Source organism: Pinus tabuliformis, chromosome 6 (genome assembly GCF_031772625.1).
Source record: "Pinus tabuliformis cultivar Carrire ecotype Pingquan chromosome 6, CPIR1, whole genome shotgun sequence".
Taxonomy (NCBI): Eukaryota; Viridiplantae; Streptophyta; class Pinopsida; order Pinales; family Pinaceae; genus Pinus; species Pinus tabuliformis.
The window spans coordinates 1,180,107,011-1,180,125,646 of NC_142292.1; the positions used below are offsets into that span (position 1 = coordinate 1,180,107,011).

An 18,636-nucleotide genomic window follows, 5' to 3' on the forward strand; every position below is an offset into this window, starting at 1 on the left:
CATACCGACAGTCGTCACTGAAGCAGAAGGGGGCTGAAAAGCCCAAGCCCCGCTTTTATGGGCCATATAGGGTGATACGCAGGATTGGACAGGTAGCATATGAGTTGGAGCTGCCCCAAGGCAGCAAGATTCATAACGTTTTCCACGTATCATGCCTGAAGAAGGCGTTGGGACAGCATGTGACAGTGACAGATGAGCTACCACACATGGATGATGAGGGGCATTTGGTGTGCATCCAGAGGCTATTATTGATACCAGGGAGAGGCAGCTACGGAGCAGGACGGTCTGGGAATTCTTGGTGAGGTGGAAGAATTTACCGGATGAGGATGCCACTTGGGAGAGTGAGAAAATTTTGCAGCATCCATCACTTCAGTTGCTTGAGGACAAGCAACATTTTGCCGGGGAAGACTGTAATAGTCCTAATTAGCCATGGCTAATTAGAATATTTGATTTTGCTCAATTTTGCCTTCTATAGTTATTTGTAAATAAAAAGGTGAGGAAAAGGGAACATAACTCACTTTTAGAATAAAAGTCACTTCCTAGTAGCACAATGTTGTGACTTAAAGGGGAGCCAAGGGGGCCAAAGAACCACGCAGAGATGGGGCCCATGCAGACACTTGGAGGGACTGCGCAGATGGAAAGGGAACACGTGGCAAGAGGGGATTACGTTGGAGGAGGTGAGCCTTGGGATTGGGAGAGGCCAATGCTATAAAGGAGAGAGGAGCCCCCTCATTTTGTCATTCGATTATGAGCATTTGAGCTAGTCACTTCGACTTGGAGCACGCTGGCTGTTTAGCCTGTTTGCAGCACTGTTTATTGCACTGAGTGTCTCCGTTCGGAGATCTCACCCTTAGCCCCGGGGGACTTCGAGTGCCTACTCGGGCAAGGTATTTTCAACAGTATTTTTGCAATAGTTTTGATCTTTGGCATTTAGGTGGAGCTGAGCATTGGAAGACTATGCAGTCTTGAGAGAGAGGGACGCAGTTCTTCTGGGAGCAGTTCCGGATTGAGGGTTTGTGGAGGAGTTGAGCTGGGATATTGAGCAAGGGAGCAGCTCTTGCATATTGGAGTGGTTTGGCAGAGTTTCAGGCATTATTTTGGAGGATTCTACTCAGTGGCAGCACAGGGCCTTGAGGGATTGCGTGATTCCCCAAGGGGGCGATTTTCGGGGGTCGGCCATTTCAGAAAAGCTTTCTGGGTTTTCTGAGTAGGGGCGGATTCCAGAGTTTCAGCATTTTCTGAGGAGGGGAACAACCCCAAATCCTCATTTGTTTTCCAGTGGTAGCAGTAGCACGGCAGTTTTCCAGCAGCATCCACGCAGAGGCCATCCCTTTGTTATTCTGAGTGTATTTCTTCACTTGCCTGGTGCAAGTCGAGGTGCCATCCTTCTGATCACCTCCTGTACTCAGTATAATAAAATGGCTTAGCATTTCTCTCTGCATTTCTCGAGTATCTGCTTATATTTCATGCTTATATTATTATATGTTACACCACTGTTATTTTTATCATTTTGAGTTTCCCGGTTATTATATTCTTTGTGCGTATTTGGTTGGAGTTTACTGGGGTTTTGGGGGAAATCTCTGGAACGGGATATTACAATCATGGAGACTTATGTATGATGTACATGATGACACATATGCAGATCATAAAGGACTTTATACGTACATCATGAAAACTATATACGCTTTACATGATATGTAATCTGGGCACATCTAAGAATAGTCTTGATGTGCTATGAAACGTTGAAAAGTAGATCTCGATATCCTACAGCATGACGTATGGGCAGCATAATGAATGAGATCATGATGCATGGGCAGCATGAAGCATAATGATCATGAGCAACATGATGAATGAGATCATGATGCATGGGCAGCGTGAAGCATAATGATCATGAGCAACATGATGAATGAGATCATGATGCATGGGCAGCATGAAGCATAATGATCATGAGCAGCATGATGAATGAGATCATGTTGCATGGGCAACATGAAGGATAATGATCATGGGCAGGATGATAGATGAGATTATGGGCAGCATGATGAATGAGATCATGATGCATGGGCAACATGATAGATGAGATTATGGGCAGCATGATGATGAGATCATGATGCATGGGCAGCATAATAGATGAGATTATGGGCAACATGATGAATGAGATCATGATGCATGGGCAACATGAAGCATAATGATCATTGGCAGCATAGTGATCATGAGCAGCATAATGATGCATGATGCAACATGATGGTGCTACACGGTAAGGTGCAACAAATGGATGAGATGCAGCACTATGATGGGTGAAGGAGTCACCTTAGAGAATCAGTTGAAACAATATGTCTTCAACTGATCTCTGCCGATATCAAAAGTCAAAGTGTTGACTTCTATTGTAAATGTACTATCTCTCTCTCTTTCTCTGCTGATCTTTGAAGAACATAAAAGAAGAATTGATCAAGGGTTTCCCCACATTGTGGGGTTTGTCCCTGGCTAGCGCCACATCTTGTGTCCTCTTGTCTTGCCCTGTCCTCTGCGATTTATATTTATGTTCTATCTGTAGTTTATCTTAATGCTGATGTCATTGTTAAGTGTGAAAATTTAAATAAATTGCTCTAGCATAGAACACACCTAAAATTAACATGGTATCGGAGTTGAGGTGAAGACAATGCCCAAGCAAGAGTGAAAGAGCAATCACGAAAGACAGTTGAGACAAGATAAAAGGATCAATGGGTTCCTCATCCCTCTTCAAATTCACCTTGGGTGAAGTCGAAGCAGAGAATATTATTAGAATAGCACAGCGGAAGGTTCTAATGGCTTACCTAAAGATCACTTCATTGGGAAGTTCGGATCTAAGCATGGAAGGAAAGATAGATGCTTTGGTTACAATATGTTCGGCCATTATGCGAAGGAGTGTCTGAATGGCAGAGACACTTCTCTTGATGAAGATAAACAAATCTTTCTAGGGTCAAGGGAATGACAGACAATACGGTTCATCAAGGAGAAATGGTCGACTCTTCAAAGAAAGCAAGGAACCCCAGGCACTTCATCGAATAGATAATCGTGGGATTATACTTGGAGCCGATACCACCTATCCCGAAAAGGCTGTAGGGAATGTTACCCCTCAATTGAATGAGGGTAACTCGATTCATTTACAGAATCTCTTCTATGTACCTGATTGCAAGAAGAACCTGCTGTCTAGGTCAGCAATGGAAGTCAAATGTTACAGGGTGGCACTCATCGATGGAAAGGTACGTGCTTGAAAATAGATTTTTCAAAGATGTTTTTGAGTTCAGGGTTGTATCAAGTTGCAGGAAGTCCACTGGGAACCATGTCCATTGACACAGCACCGGAGGTCTGTGAGTCAGATGGTGACAGGGATGCCTGAATTCAAAAAGAGCATGACATGGTGCCTGAATTCAAAAAGAGCATGAAGGTACATGTCTGAGATGTACCGAAGGAAAATCTTATAAGGGGACCATTCCCCTCATGCCACAGGTCCACAAGTTTCGAACAACCCGAGGAGTTTGAGATTCATGATCGGGAATCTCATGTATGCAGGTGGTAGAAAGCCCTTTATGGCTTGAAGCAAAACAACCCGGGCGTAGTATGAGAGGATTGACAGCTGTATGATGAAACTGAGATTCACTAGGAGTGAAATCGATCCAAACCATTACTCGAAGGTTGTGGATGATAGACCTCTCATACCGGCACCTATGTCTGACAGGTGCAGACCCTCTCATTTGTAGGAGACAGAGGGAGTTGGATTCCGAATGTGGAAAGATAAACTGCAAGCCTGTGACTACCTCGAGGATCTTAACTTTCAGAAGTTACATGGTAGTGATGTCGGACCAGATTTGGGAAATGCCTCTGAGTTTCATAAACTCATTCATGTTGATGTTCTTGGTGAACCTCCGTCTGGACATATGTTTTGTAGTTAGCATGGTGAGCTCATATTTGGTTGAGCTTCACTGGATTGGTGCGTAGAATCTTCTGAGATATCTTCAGGGCACAATCTCTCATGGATTGAGATACACTGCTTGGAATATTTCAAATGCTGAGTGGACAGGCAGTGTGAAGGATCACTAGAGCACTTCTCAGTGCTGGTTCTCTTTGGATTCTACTTCGATATCATGGATGAGTAGAAAGCAGAAGTCGGTTGTTATAAGTACCGCCGAGGCCGGATAGATAACGACGAGTATGACCTCGTATGAAGTTGCTTGGTTGTGGAAATTCTTTAGTGAGTAGACATGTTGAATACCACTGCGATTCTCTGTGACAACCAGAGGTGGGATTCGATTATTGAGGAATCCCATATTCGTCGATTGCTCCAGCGGATAGACATCAGATACTACCTTATCTGGGATATGGTAAGTCTATGAGCAAGGAAGCTCCATCGCTATGAGATGATGTACAGGTCGTTACACTTTGTCTAAGACCCGGGGGAAAGATCAAATCTGTGATCTTCCCGAACGACTTGGAGTCGTCAAGAGACCCTTGTACAAGGGTTTTGCATGTTGCATACATTGAGCTCTGGGAGCTCTGGGGGCTTGCGGTTCCTACTGGAGCAACATACGACCACAGGGTGACTCACCCTCCCCTGGTGGTGCACACTGGGACAGGATGATTGGCTCTCCTGTGGACATGATGATTCGCTCTCCTGTGAACAAGATGATTCGCTCTCTTGTGGGACAAGAGATTTTCTCTCTTGTGGGACAGGATGTTTCGCTCTCCTGTGTAGTAGGATGATTAGTTCTCCTATGAGGTCTGGATGATGTGTTCTCCATGACAATTGTGTAGCAGGATGATTAGTTCTCCATGACGACTATGTAGCAGGATGATTAGCTCTCCTGTGAGGCCTGGAAGATCATCTGATCAATGAGCAGGGAAATGAGGATAGGGACCATAGTAGTACCGATGAACGCATCGTTGTATCTACCACACTCCCTATGCTAGGATGACCTTCATTGATCTGGGATCAATGATACTGGTCTGGGACCAGTTGTAGGAGTTGTACTTACTATGACGCTGACTTTGGTCGGTTGAGACTGGTCTGGGACCAGTGGTACATACTCTGAGACTGACTTCGGGTCAGTGGAGGACTGGTCTGGGACTAGTGGTAGGAGTGGTACCCACTATGACGCTGACTTTGGGTCGGTTGAGACTGGTCTGGGACCAGTGGTACGCACTTTGAGACTGACTTCGGGTCAGTGGAGAATGGTATGAGACATTCTCGATCAATTCTTCTTCTTCATAGTCCAGCAAAGCCAACAGAGTAGAGCAGAGCTAGCAGAGCTGAGCTGAGCTGAGCAGAGCAGGGTAGAGCCAGCAGAGCTGAGCAGAGCCAGTAGAGCTGAGCAGAACCAGCAGAGCCAGCAGCGCCGAGCAGAGCCAACAGAGCAGAGCAGAGCTAGCAGTGCTGAGCAGAGCTGGGCAGAGCAGTGCAGGGCATTGATGGTAGAGATAGTACAGCCGGACATATGGATTAACGGATGGAGTTCTCCCTAGTTGAGAGGGAGTGTTAAAATTGGCAACTAGGGCCAAACTCCATGTGGTTCAACTTATTTATGGCAGCTGATATTTTTATTGGATCCCTCTCATCGAGAGGTGTAGGATTGATCTAAAGATCATCCAATTCCGATAAGTATTTATGAAGTTATGAATTTATTTATGTTATGGACAAATTGTTAAGTCGGCCAACATCTTACGTAGGCTCAAAAGCCCATAGACGTGTCTATTCATCATCTACGTTTTTAGTATAAATAAGTGTGGACTTGAAGTCATTTACACACACCTCTTCATATGTAGCCTCCTCTTCTCCACGTCAGGGTTTTTGGTGAAGGAGAGAGACACCAAAGAGAGTGATACGTTGGTCTCCAAGACGCAGATGAAGGAAGAGGCTCCCAGCCACGTGAAGCTCTAAAACACCGTAATGAACTATAGACATATGCAGCCCTAAACGCAGGTACCTATACGCTGTCTAAACAGTCCTAATAAAAGGTAGCCACAATATATGAAGGAAGCCGCAGTCATAAAAGGGTAGTCGCAGAGAAAACCACTGTAGGGTATTGACTGCACCATGGTTTTAGGTGTAGTCATGTTGAGACATTCTCGGCATCCTATAATGTTCTCGGATCTGGCAGCGTAGATCAGGCTCCGTGTAGAATGGATCTGGCAGCATAGATCAGAGCGTAGAAGACTCCTTACACAGTTCTTGAATTATACGCAGGGCATAGAGATTAATACGCAGTCATGGAGACTCATTCATGGGGACAGTCATACGCAGTCAATGGTGACACTCAACCCTAGCCGCAGGTCATAATGACACTAATACGTAGATCAGGGAGACTCATATACGCTGTACATAATGATACTTATACACAGATCATGGAGATTCTATGCAGGTCATGATGACACATACACAGATCATTGATGACATTTATAAGTAGATCATGGAGACTTATGTATGTTGTACATGATGACACATACATAGATCATAAAGGACTTTATACGCACATCATGAAAACTATATACGCTGTACATGATATGTAATCTGGGCACATCTAAGAATAGTCTTGATGTGCTATGAAACGTTGAAAAGAAGATCTCGGTATCCTACAGCATGACGTATGGGCAGCATAATGAATGAGATCATGATGCATGGGCAGCATGAAGCATAATGATCATGAGCAGCATGATGAATGAGATCATGATGCATGGGTAACATGAAGCATAATGATCATGAGCAGCATGATGAATGAGATCATGATGCATGGGCAGCGTGAAGCATAATGATCATGGGCAGCATGATAGATGAGATTATGGGCAGTATGATGAATGAGATCATGATGCATGGGCAGCATGAAGCATAATGATCATGGGCAGCATGATAGATGAGATTATGGGCAGCATGATGAATGAGATCATGATGCATGGGCAGCATGATAGATGAGATTATGGGCAGCATGATGAATGAGATCATGATGCATGGGTAGCATGAAGCATAATGATCATGGGCAGCATGATAGATGAGATTATGGGCAGCATGATGAATGAGATCATGATGCATGGGTAGCATGAAGCATAATGATCATGGGCAACATGATAGATGAGATCATGGGCAGCATGATGTATAGGCAGCATAGTGATCATGAGCAACATAATGATGCATGATGGTGCTACACGGTAAGGTGCAACAAATGGATGAGATGCAACACTATGATGGGTGAAGTTGTCACCTTAGAGAATCAGTTGAAGCAATATGTCTTCAACTGATCTTTGCCGATATCAAAAGTCAAAGTGTTGACTTCTATTGTAAATGTACTATCTCTCTCTCTCTGCTGAACTTTGAAGAACATAAAAGAATTGATCAAGGGTTTCCCCACATTGTGGGGTTTGTCCCTGGCTAGCGCCACATCTTGTGTCCTCTTGTCTTGGCTTGTCCTCTGTGATTTATATTTATGTTCTATTTGCAGTTTATCTTAATGCTGATGTGATTGCTAACTGCGAAAATTTAAATAAATTGCTGTAGCATAGAACATACCTAAAATTAACAGACTCTTTGCTTATGAGAACTCTTGCATTGAGAATGTCCATGTACCATGTATATATGAATACCTCCCTAGCTAAGAGGGTGTGTTGAAAATAGTGTAACTAGGTTCGGTTTTCATTTTGTAATGATGTAAGTTTGTATCAAGATTTTTTTTTTTAATTTTTGCTTGAGACATGGGTTTCATGCTCAAGAAGTTTCTAGGTCTAGTTGTGGCTCCAATTGAGAGCCTTAGATGAGTCATGTAAAATGAAGACAATCATGTATTGTTACACTTGTAAATGTAATTGATGTATGTCAAAAATCCTTCTAGATCATCAATGAAATACTCCAACATGTACCCACGGATTTGATGCAAAGAAACTGCTTGAAATAATTCTGGAAGCCTCTTATTACGTTGGCCTAATCAAGGGATCACGTCGGCCTAATCAAAGGATCACGTCGGCCTAGAGATGAGGAGGCAAGCCTATTTAAAGGCAGCGTTGATACCTCCTCACAGCGCATTCATTCTCGTTTTTGTTCATAAAAGAAAAGCGAAATGAAAGGGTCGAAGTTTGGGTAGCCGCAGTCAATGAGGAAGTTTGTTCCCTCATCCGAGTTCATCATCAAGCCTTTTCTCTTATGCGGCATTCTAATATGGTCTAGGGTATCACGTTATATGATTATACCATTGGGTTAGAGGTCCGATCTAGCCGCAGTTTGAAGGAGGAAGCCATTGCTGGAGAGATTGAAGTCATTGATGGGCTAGAAGAGCACTAACTCTCCTAGTACGTGTGCCTACGTTCTGAAGCAGAGGGTTCTGTTCTCGCTGCTCTAGAACAATCACTCTTTTGGCATCACGAGATCTCAAATCAGGCTCAATTCAAAAGGTTATGATATGTATGATGGGTCTACAAGAAGTGCGAAGATAAGAGGAGGCTAGATGTGCCTGTCCGAGACCATATTTGCTGACTATCATACCCTTGTTGTAGACCTTTTATACTGTCCAGAATTGCAAAAAGAGACAAAGTGTTTGGGTACATGTTTGGAGGTATTGTCATTTGATGTTGAAGGCATTGTTGAGTCATAGTTTTGGTCTTGGAATTCCTCAATAAAGATTTTATAAGAAAGAGTTCAAAGGGTTTTTCCTCTCACGTTTTGGAGAGGTTTTTGCCCTGGCTTGGTGCCAATATCTTGTGTACTTGTGCATTTTTGATCTTCTTGTTTTGATAGCTGGTTGATGATAATAACTCATGGTAACAATAAGAAGCATAATCTAAGAAATAATACCACAAGCAGTTATCACAGTTAAGAGAAATTGAATATTTAAGTTGCCCTTAATTTCTCAACAATCTGCACCTATGATGTGTCCCAGGTAAAGCATCTCTGTCAGCCCAAACTCGCACTTGGACATCTTGGCGTAGAACTGTTGCTCCTCCAATATACGCAAAACTGTTTGTAAGTGCTGTAGGTGCTCCTCCCATGTCTTACTGTAGATAAAGATGTCATCAAAGAATACCAGTACAAACCTCCTCAACTGATCTCGGAACACATGGTTCATGCATGACTAAAAAATAGCCGGTGCAATGGTCAACCCTAAAGGCATGACCAGGAACTCGAAATGCCCATAATGACACCTAAAGGCTGTCTTCGTGTGAAAATTCCTAAACCCGAAATCCCTACTGCAGCAACTGATATTACTTCTCATACTTGTTAAACCATACAAGTTATTTGCTATGTTCTACAGTAAATATCAAAGTAAATACAACTACAATATTCACTATTTAAAATTAATATGCCGAAACAAGAAACTTAACAAGAAAAACATACAACACAATGACACAGTCATTTTTGAACAAATGTCCCCGGAAAAACCTAATGCGTGAAAACCGATGCAGCAGATTTGAGAGTTTTATTATTAAGCATAAGTTATTTCTAAATACAACCTCTGGATGCCTTGCTGGCAATCCAGTATAGAGAATATCACTTGGCAGAAGAAATTAGTGAGATTACCTCACTCTACACTGCAAGTTCTGGTTGATCCGACAGCTGAACCAACAAGTCCCTAGTCACATCCTCTAAGGCCCTGCGTCACCTCTTTGCTGGATCGATTTTCTCTCAGGAGCTGACTCCAGCCCTCCCAGCTCAGAACGTCAACTTCCTCAGCAAATTTCAGACTTCTGCGTGGAAGGCTTTCGGCTGCTCTGCGTGGGCCCTGCGTGAGTTCTTCCTGGCTCTGCGTCACCCTCTTTGGGCACTTCGCTGCCTCCTCTGTGTGTTTCTCTGCCTCTCTGTGAGTATTCTTGGCACCGAAGAAGATACTCCCACCAAAACTCTCTCTGCCCCTCTCTGCATGATCACTACGAAATCACTGCGCTGCCTCTAGCTTAGCAATTTGATTTGACTGATCAGCTTTCTATGTGTTCTCCAAATGATCCTCAAGCCTCCTTAAATAATCTTCTTGTTGACATTCAATGACCCAGATTAGAAGCTAATCAATGGCTAAGATCATTTCTGCTTGATCCTAGTCTTCTTCTAGAAGTTACACCAACATTTAGACTTAGGGTCCCATTAAAAATAATTAATTATTTTAATAAAACTGCGTCCTGGTGGAATTTTCCAAAACGCTTTTTGGGTTCTTTGGAATACATGCGCCCAAGCCTCCCTGCAAAATTTGAGACTTAGAGCACATCCGACGCTACCAAAAATCAACACTCCCTCTTAGCAAGGAATGTGCTCTAGCAATGCCTCCCACTGAAGCATCATCCTGACTTCATAACATCGTCCTCTGCGCTGCTGATGTCTGACATGCTGTCCACCAACTACTGCGCTGTTGCTACAACTGTATTGCTACTGACACTACCACTGTCAACACTGCATCCATACTACAACTCCCTATGAATTTCTGCATCCATGCTGCTGCTGGCACTGGCACTGCCAACTGCCCCTACACTGCAAACTGTTGTTGCTACTGCATCAACAACGAAAAAAAATCTCAAATTACTGAACAAGTGTTCAGCATAGATGCATCTCGATGCTGAAGATCTGATTGCTGCTAGTCCCACGCTATCCCTCTGAAGCCACTGCGCTGCTGCTGCTACTGCACTGTGCCTCCCTGCACTGCTGCAACTCTGCACTATGCTGCTCAGACTTGGCGTTCTAGCCACTGCATCTGTCGCTCCAACACTCCTCTACACCAACTGACACTGGTCCATCTTGCTACTTCTGATCTGGGCTCTTGTAGCAAGGAATTGATACGAGAGGTGGGCTCCTCAAGGATCCTGCCCATTTGTAGCTCCTTCGAACTACAGCTCCAAATCAACCCACCTCCGTCTTGGAGGTGTCTCGACTGTCATGGCAAACTCATCCTCCTCGATCTTCGCAGCTGCAACTTTCAGATCATGCTTCTTATCTTTTGCCCTTCTTCCTGGGAGGACATTGTGTTGCGTAGTGACCCATTTCACCACACCCGAAGCATTTAATCTTCGAAACATCTTTCTTTCGCTTCCGCTACTCCTGCTATCCCTTAGATGCAAGGGCTGTATTCTCTTCCTCCTCCTTGGGCTTTGACCCACTGCTGCTACTTCCGTCAAGCTTACACTTGACTAGATCTCTCCTTAGCTCTTCCTGCTTGAGAGTTGCCCACATACTATCCTAGTCTGGCAAAGCCGCCTTGCCTAGGCTTGTCTTGGACAAAGACTTGCCACTCTTTTGAGACTTAGTTTAGGGCCAGTCTCACCATCTCGGAACCTTGAGGTGTAGATTCCACAACTGTTAACTCCTCCCGGGTCTCCTGAAGCTTCGTAAGGAACAAATCTATGTGCTCCCCCTTTTGCATCTGCGTAGATCTCAGTTTCTGCTCTAAGCAAACCTTCTGCTGCTCGGAAGATTCTTGATACAGCGTTGCCAAGGCATCCCACATCTCCTTAGCAGTCCCTCTGCTAGCGATGTGACATACCACGTGATCCTTTACTCCATCAAGGATCATCCTCTTGGCCTTCACTATTTCTCCCTTGTACTTCTTCAATTGATCTGGATCTGCGGGCTCAGCCACCACGCTGTCGACATAGACCTTGAGAAAATGCTCATCCAGAAGGCACGACATCCTTGCCTTCCAGATCACATAGTTGGATGCCCCATCCAACCTGTCCTGATCTCTCAGTCCACTGGTTGCCATCTCTGCCACGAAAATGTCGAACTGCTCCTCTCTGTTTCTTACTGCTGCTGCTCAGGCAATAAGAAAATGGACTTCTTGGCGAGAAGTCTACTGAGGAAAAATTCCCTCACTGTGCTTTTCCTCTCTTCTGACGTCTTTCAGCCCAACAAACTACCTGCAGAAAAACTGTGTCCCACCAACTCTTTCCTCACGCTGAGGCTTTGCGCTGCTCCCTCTGGCACGACAAAATTTCGATCTGGAAGCCCTTCCTCTCTGTCGACTCACTCAAAGAGAGACTTTCCTCGAAAATTCAACCCTCCTGGCTTGGACTACGCAATCCCTCTGGGGATTCAAACTGCTGCCTCCTGCAGCTATTCGACCTCCTTCTCTGCTCAGTGCTGGGTTCTCTGGCATTGCTCTTCTTGTTTCACCTGCACCGCTTTGATACCATGTGAAAATTCCTAAACCCGGAATTTGTACTGCAACAACTAATATTACTTCTACTTGTTAAACCATACAAGTTATTTGTTGTGTTCTACAATAAATATCAAAGTAAATACAACTGCAACATTCACTATTTAAAATTAATATGCCGAAACGAGAAACTTAACAAGAAAAAGATACAACACAATGACAGTTATTTTTGGACAAATGTCCCCGGAAAAACTCAATGCAAGAAAACCGTGCAACAGATTTGAGGGTTTTATTATTAATCATAAGTTATTTCTGAATACAACCTCTGGATGCCTTGATGGCAATCCACTAAAGAGAATATCACTCGACAGAAGAAATTAGTGAGATTACCTAACTCTACACTGCAAGTCCCAGCTGATCTGACAGCTGAACCAACGAGTCTCTGGTCTCTGGCTACTTCCCACAGGAGAGCAGGTGGCCGATATACTCACAAAGGCTCTCGGAAGAGCTAAGTTCACTCAGTTTAGAGAGCAGTTGGGTATAGTTGAAAATCCGTTTCAGTAGCAACAACAGTTTGCAGTGCAGGGACAGTTGGCAGTGGCAGTGCCAACAACAGTACAGATGCAGTGACAATGCAGTAGTTGGTGGACAACATGTCAGACATCAACAGCGTAGAGGACGATGCTTCAGAGTTAGATCAGTATGTAGCAAGAGTATATTGCTAGAGCACATTCCTCTCTAAGAGGGAGTGTTGATTTGGGGTAGCATCGGATGTGCTCTAGGCCTCAAATTTTGCAGGGAGGCTTGGGCACATGTATTCTAAAGAACCCAGAAACCGTTTTGGAAAATTCCACCCAGAGACGATTTTATTAAAATAATTAATATTTTTAATATGGTTCCTAAGTGTAAACTTAGGCAAATTAAAATGTTAATGGGTATTAATCTAATTGTGGGTGAATCTTCTAGATAAAGATGGATATTAAGTCAAAACGATCTGAGCCTTTGATTAGGAGTTAATCTAGGCCATTGGTTATCCAATAGGAAGATATAAGAAGGGGCTTGAGGGTCATTTAGAAAACACACTAGACAGATACTCAGTTGCCCGATTAAAATCGATCATTGGTCGAAGTTCGACAATAGAAAATTGATTCAGAGGGAGTGTTGCAGGTGGAGGAGAGACAGAGAGGGTCCAACGTCAGTTAGGGAGACAAGGACGAAGACGCAGAGCAGTAAGAGGACAACGCTGGGCAGAATGACGCTAGGAGAGGCAGCGCTGGCTTGGGTGACGCAGGCACTACACAAGCGAGTCCAAGAGCCAGAGAAAGTGAAGTTGGGCAAGCCAAAGAGGCGCAGAGGGTGGAGGAACTTCTCTCTCGGATCAGATACTTGTTCAGGAACGTCTGTAAATTTTTCTTAGATAGGCTTGTTCTATACTGCTGGATGTAATTTGTACATGAAGATTTTTGCTGAAGAATAATAAAATCCTCATCTGTTGCATCAGTTTTCCTGCATTGGGTTTTTTCGGGGACAATTGTCCAAAAATAAATGTCATTGTGATTGTATTTGTGCCAGCTTTTTTTCTTACATTTACTTTCTGCAATGTTTTAATTGTGAAGGCTGCAGTAGAATATATTTCGATATTTGCCGTAAGAATACAATAGATAACTTATTTCTGAGCTAATAAGTAGAAGAAATAATATTAATCACTGCAGTAGGATTTCTATTTAGAAATTTTCACAGTGTCCCCATCATTTTGAACAACAAGATATTTTATCCATTTTTGGCAATTTTGATCATTTTTGGAAAAAGGGTGGCAAAAGGGTAATTCTGGTATTTTATATTCTGGTAAAAAGGTTGCAAACATGTAAACTCAATTTTAAATTAAAGGAAACTCTCGAAAGGAAATTATAAAAGGGGAAAAGAGCTCATTTGCAAAGGATCCTAATTTTTCTATTTTTAGTTGTAGCTGAAGCAGAGCTCAAGTGAGTTCAACTAGAGGGTTTCAAGGGAGATCCTCAACCCAATTTCGGTAGATTTAATTGCTACACTAGCTGGTCCCCAATTTTGGTGGAATCACTTACCACCCTAGTTGGTCTTTCCATTTCCATAAATTTTTGCTAATCTTCTTGCAAGATCTTGGGGCCAAAGTTTATTGCAGGAAGAAGACCATCCATCGAAGGGGCTGAAATTTCCTGAAGGGGCCGTGTTATCTTGTTGGGGAGGCTAAATTACTAAGAGGGTTGAGTACACTTCAGGTGGGCCGAAATTCTCATTTTAAGGGGCCGAATTATTAATCTTTCAAGGATGGTCGAGTAGCGATTTTTGAGAGGCCAAGCTAGTGCTTCCAGGGGCTGGATTCTCTATTTTTCTTGCAAGGCTGAGTTCTATAACCCAAGCCAAATAGTTGGTTCGAATTGTGTGTAAGGGGGTCGATTTCCATCATTTCTGAGGCCGAATTAGAGCCTTTCCCAAGGGGCCAAGTTCCAGCTTGAAAGGGCCGAATTTATCAGTACCTGGACTGAATTGTGAAGAGGGTTTTCACCTAAGTCACAAGACACGTCCTCCAAGGTCCCGTGTCCCGTATTTTATGCGTCGGACACAAAAACGGCCCTAAAACGTGTCGAAAACGTTTTTCATCGTGTCCTGTAAAATGTAAAACGTATTCGCCGGTTTTCGTTGTGTCCTGCATCTGGAAAACGCGTATACTATTGATAGAAAACGTTGCTTGCATAAGCTGCAATTTTTTTTGAAAGAAACAAATAATTTTTGAGTGGGGCAGCTTAATGATCAAGTCTAGGCCCTAGTATTGATATGCTATTCATGGTAATGTTAAATTCTTAAAGTAAAAGTGACATTCTCCTTAATCTTCATTTTCATCCTTTTACTTAAATTTTTAACATTACCATGAAATGACTCAAGATGTTTGAGAGTGGTTCCGGCCTCATTGGATTTCATATGGAGAAAGTAGAATTTTAGATTTCATTCAAAATGTAGCAGACTTATCAGTTTTTCAGGATTTCAGGATTGGGATATTGTAATGTTTCTAGGTGACACCACCTGCCCAGGCTACCCCTGCCACCAGTAGAGGACGTGGTCTACCTCCTATAGCTCCTACTTCTAGTTCTTCAGCTTCTAGAGCATAGCAAACTCCACTGCCAACTCCACCAGCACCAGCATCTTCATCTAGAGGGAAAGGGAAAGCTGTGGCATTTTCTCGCAAGAGGGGCAGAGAAAATCAATAGGATTAGACTTTAGTTATTTTCTTATGTGCTTGTAAGTTGTACATGAACAATGAACATTGAATATTCAAGAATCAAGACCAAGCATATCACATTCTAATTTCTAAATAGTAAATTTTGATTCTATTTATTTTTTTAAAGTGAACTATGAACTTTGAGAAGTAATTATATTTTAATTTGATTAGATAAGCTGCAACCTGCAATTTAATATGGATAAAAAACTATATTTCGGTGTGTGTGTATATATATATATATAAAACGTATTCCCCGTGTCCTGTTTCCAGGTCGCTGCATTTCGTGTTGAATACTCGTATTTACGTGTCCTCCGTGTCTCGTGTCCTCGTGTCATGTGACTTAGGTTTTCACCTATAGGAGGGTCGATTTATTGAAGGCCGAATTCAAAAAGGAGGGTTGAGCACAATTTTCTAGAATTTTGCGTAAATGGGCCGAGTTTTTCAAGTTGGTCGAGCTGTTATTTTCGTGGGTCATGCCATTGCCATGATGGACTAAAGTGAACTAATCTCCTTTAGAAATTATTCCAGGTTCTACACTCCCAAAGTTTTGTAAAGTCATTTTTATCAGCGAATTGTTAGTTTTTGTAGCATCGGGTGGTGTTCTAGTCTCGACAGTTGTCAGCGAGGTTAAGAAACATTAGGACTCTAGAACCCATAAAAGACTTAGGAAAATCCACCCAGAGATGCCTTAATTAAGTTAATGAATCACTAATTAAATTTTTCCCAAGTCTAACTTACGGAAAATGATTAATTAACAACAATTAATTAAGGAAGGTGAGATTTCTCTAGAAACTCACACGGATCGACTAGGAAATGATCTCAACCATTGATTAAGTTTTAATCTTGGCCATTGGAGTCCCAACTGGAGATTATAAGAAGAGGTCGATGGGTAGATGGAGGAACACACTTGGAAAGCGAGTTTCCTTGGGCAGTTTGATTTTCCAGAGAGCAGCATTTTGCTGAAAGATTTTGAGCCAGAGAGGGGACGTAGAGACAGAGAGGGGCAAAGACAGTGAGTCCGGAGGAAGTCTTCCAATTTCAGAGAGTAGCTTGCAGAGAGGCAGAGATAGCCACAAAGAGGTTGCACAAGGGCTGCACAGTAGCCTTTAGAGGGCAATTCGATTTAGCTGGAGGAAGGGTCGTTTTAGGTGCTAGTGGCCGGAAGAAATTCCAGAGGGCCAAGCCAGAGGCTTCCAGACTAGTGACAGTCAGTCAGTAGCTGATTCAACGTAGTTTCGAGCCAGCGAGTTTCAGGCATGCGCAGAAGTGATGCAGGGCCTGCGTAGAGGTAGTTGGAGAGGCAATTCTATTGGCTTGATTGAGCCAGTATTGCTTGTGGGGGCGAGGAAAATTCCTCACAAAATTTTTGCCAGTATTTTCTCTGTAGGATTGCCAGTTTTCGGCATCCAATTGTACTCAGAATTTTCTTACTGCTGGTTAATAATACAAACCCTCAGCTGCTGCATCAGTTTTCCCACATTGGGATTTTCTGGGATTTTTGTCCAAAAACAACTGTGTGATATTTTTTTGTGTGTGCCAGTATTTTCTTAGTTCCATTTTTTCTTCCGCAGTATTTATTTTGGTGAAGAAATTGCAGTGTGAATGTTTCATTATTTTGCTGCAAACAAAATAAACTGTTAATTAATTTATTAGTTAGAAGAATATTTCCAGTTTTGCTTTTTTGAGAAATTTTCACACTAATATAGTGATGGTGCCATTTTGGGGTGAATCTATTGTGCAAATTTAATGGCTGTTGCATTTGTTGCAGTTTATCTATTACATGTTTGCAGAAATATTTAAATGTGTTTGCTGTAGCATCTCCTTAGTTTATGACAGAACTAACATGCAAAATGTTTGTTAAAAGTCTGCTACAGGAAAGTTAAAACTTTGAAGGAATTTTTGGGCAGTTTTTAGTGTTGGAACATTACATTTCTCCTCTCACATTGCTTCTTGTTTTTGCATAGCCTGGTGCCTTCATTCTATGATTGGCATGGTTTTTTATCTGCCCTACTTATTTTATTTCTATTGGCTAATTATTTAATCTTCTTTCCACTTTTAGTAGAGTATTGAGAGGATTTGATTTTGCACTCCCACTATGGATTTATGTTCGCTATACTTTCTAGTCTTGTTGACAAACTTTAGGGTAATTCATTGGATGCCAACAAAATTATATTTTCTCATCTTTGTGTTGCAGGAGAACTTTTCTTTGTTACAGATAGGAAGAGTGGATTCTGGAATTTATACAAATGGGTAACTAGCTATTTCTATATTTGTGATTTTTTTGCTACCTGTAAAGTTAGGGAATACATTTATTTTTTTCATCATTTTTTGTCCCAAAATTATTGTAGCAATGCTCATTTGATTACGAAATAAAATTGATCTATTGGCCATCTTCTTATTGAACATTTGAATATATATATATATATATATATCAATTGAATATATGCCTTGAAAAGTCATTGGAGAAAGTTGTTTTGTCTCTTTTTGGAAAGTCATTGGGGAGGGTTTCATCTCTTTCTTGTCTTTAAGCAAATCTACATACTATATATGTAACTTTAATTGTTTATTATGTTACTTTGTAGTTTAATTGATAAGAGTGTTAATACAAGGAAGATCACACTTTCTCATGGGTCCTTGTTTTTAATTTATTATGGTTGTTAATATAGTGAAATTTACTTGCTTCTTGATCTTCAAAATGATCTATATTTCATGGAATGATTTTTCTTTATGTCCAAGTTTACATCTTCCAGGTCATCTTTACACATTTAGCCTACGGCCTATCTCCCACTTAACTTGGTGGTGTCCTTTTCATTTTCACATTATTGATTGTTACCCCTCATATTGTATATGAGGTTTAACCTTGTGTGAGTTTATCACACATTTTAGAACATGGAAATTTGACACCTTCCTGAGCTTTGTTCTTATTTGGAGATCGTTATATCATTTGTTTACTTGATTTCCTTGGTTGGATGATACTTATCTCTCCTTTGTGATAGATCGTCTTGGTTCCTCTATTGGTTCTATCTTTGTGGTTGCATATCTTTTGATGGTTATAGATAATGCTACTTCATCATGGTGTTGCATGGGCATATTTGTTCATGATAACTAGAGAATGCTACACTTTGGCTTATGTATGATGGTTGTAACCCCCCAAGGAGTTGGATGATTTTGATATGAGGTATTGACATGGCACTATATTGTCTTTGGAGCATCTTGGTGATTTGGCATGATGATGTTATATTATTGATGTCACTTAGTGTGGTGTTTCACATGTTCTCTTTTCTTATGTTGTACCCG

At 42.0% G+C, this 18,636-nt stretch overlaps 1 protein-coding gene across 3 annotated transcripts in view; it reads left to right on the top strand.

Moving 5' to 3' along the window:
• Positions 1 to 18,636, top strand: part of LOC149262973 (peptidase uncH-like) — a 414,879-nt gene that overhangs the window by 75,363 nt on the left and 320,880 nt on the right. For all 3 annotated transcript variants that reach the window (XM_089425545.1, XM_089425540.1, XM_089425535.1), the window contains exon 7: positions 17,534 to 17,589. In XM_089425545.1, the coding sequence (XP_089281671.1) occupies positions 17,534 to 17,589 (56 nt within the window). The remainder of the gene's footprint in view (positions 1 to 17,533; positions 17,590 to 18,636) is intronic.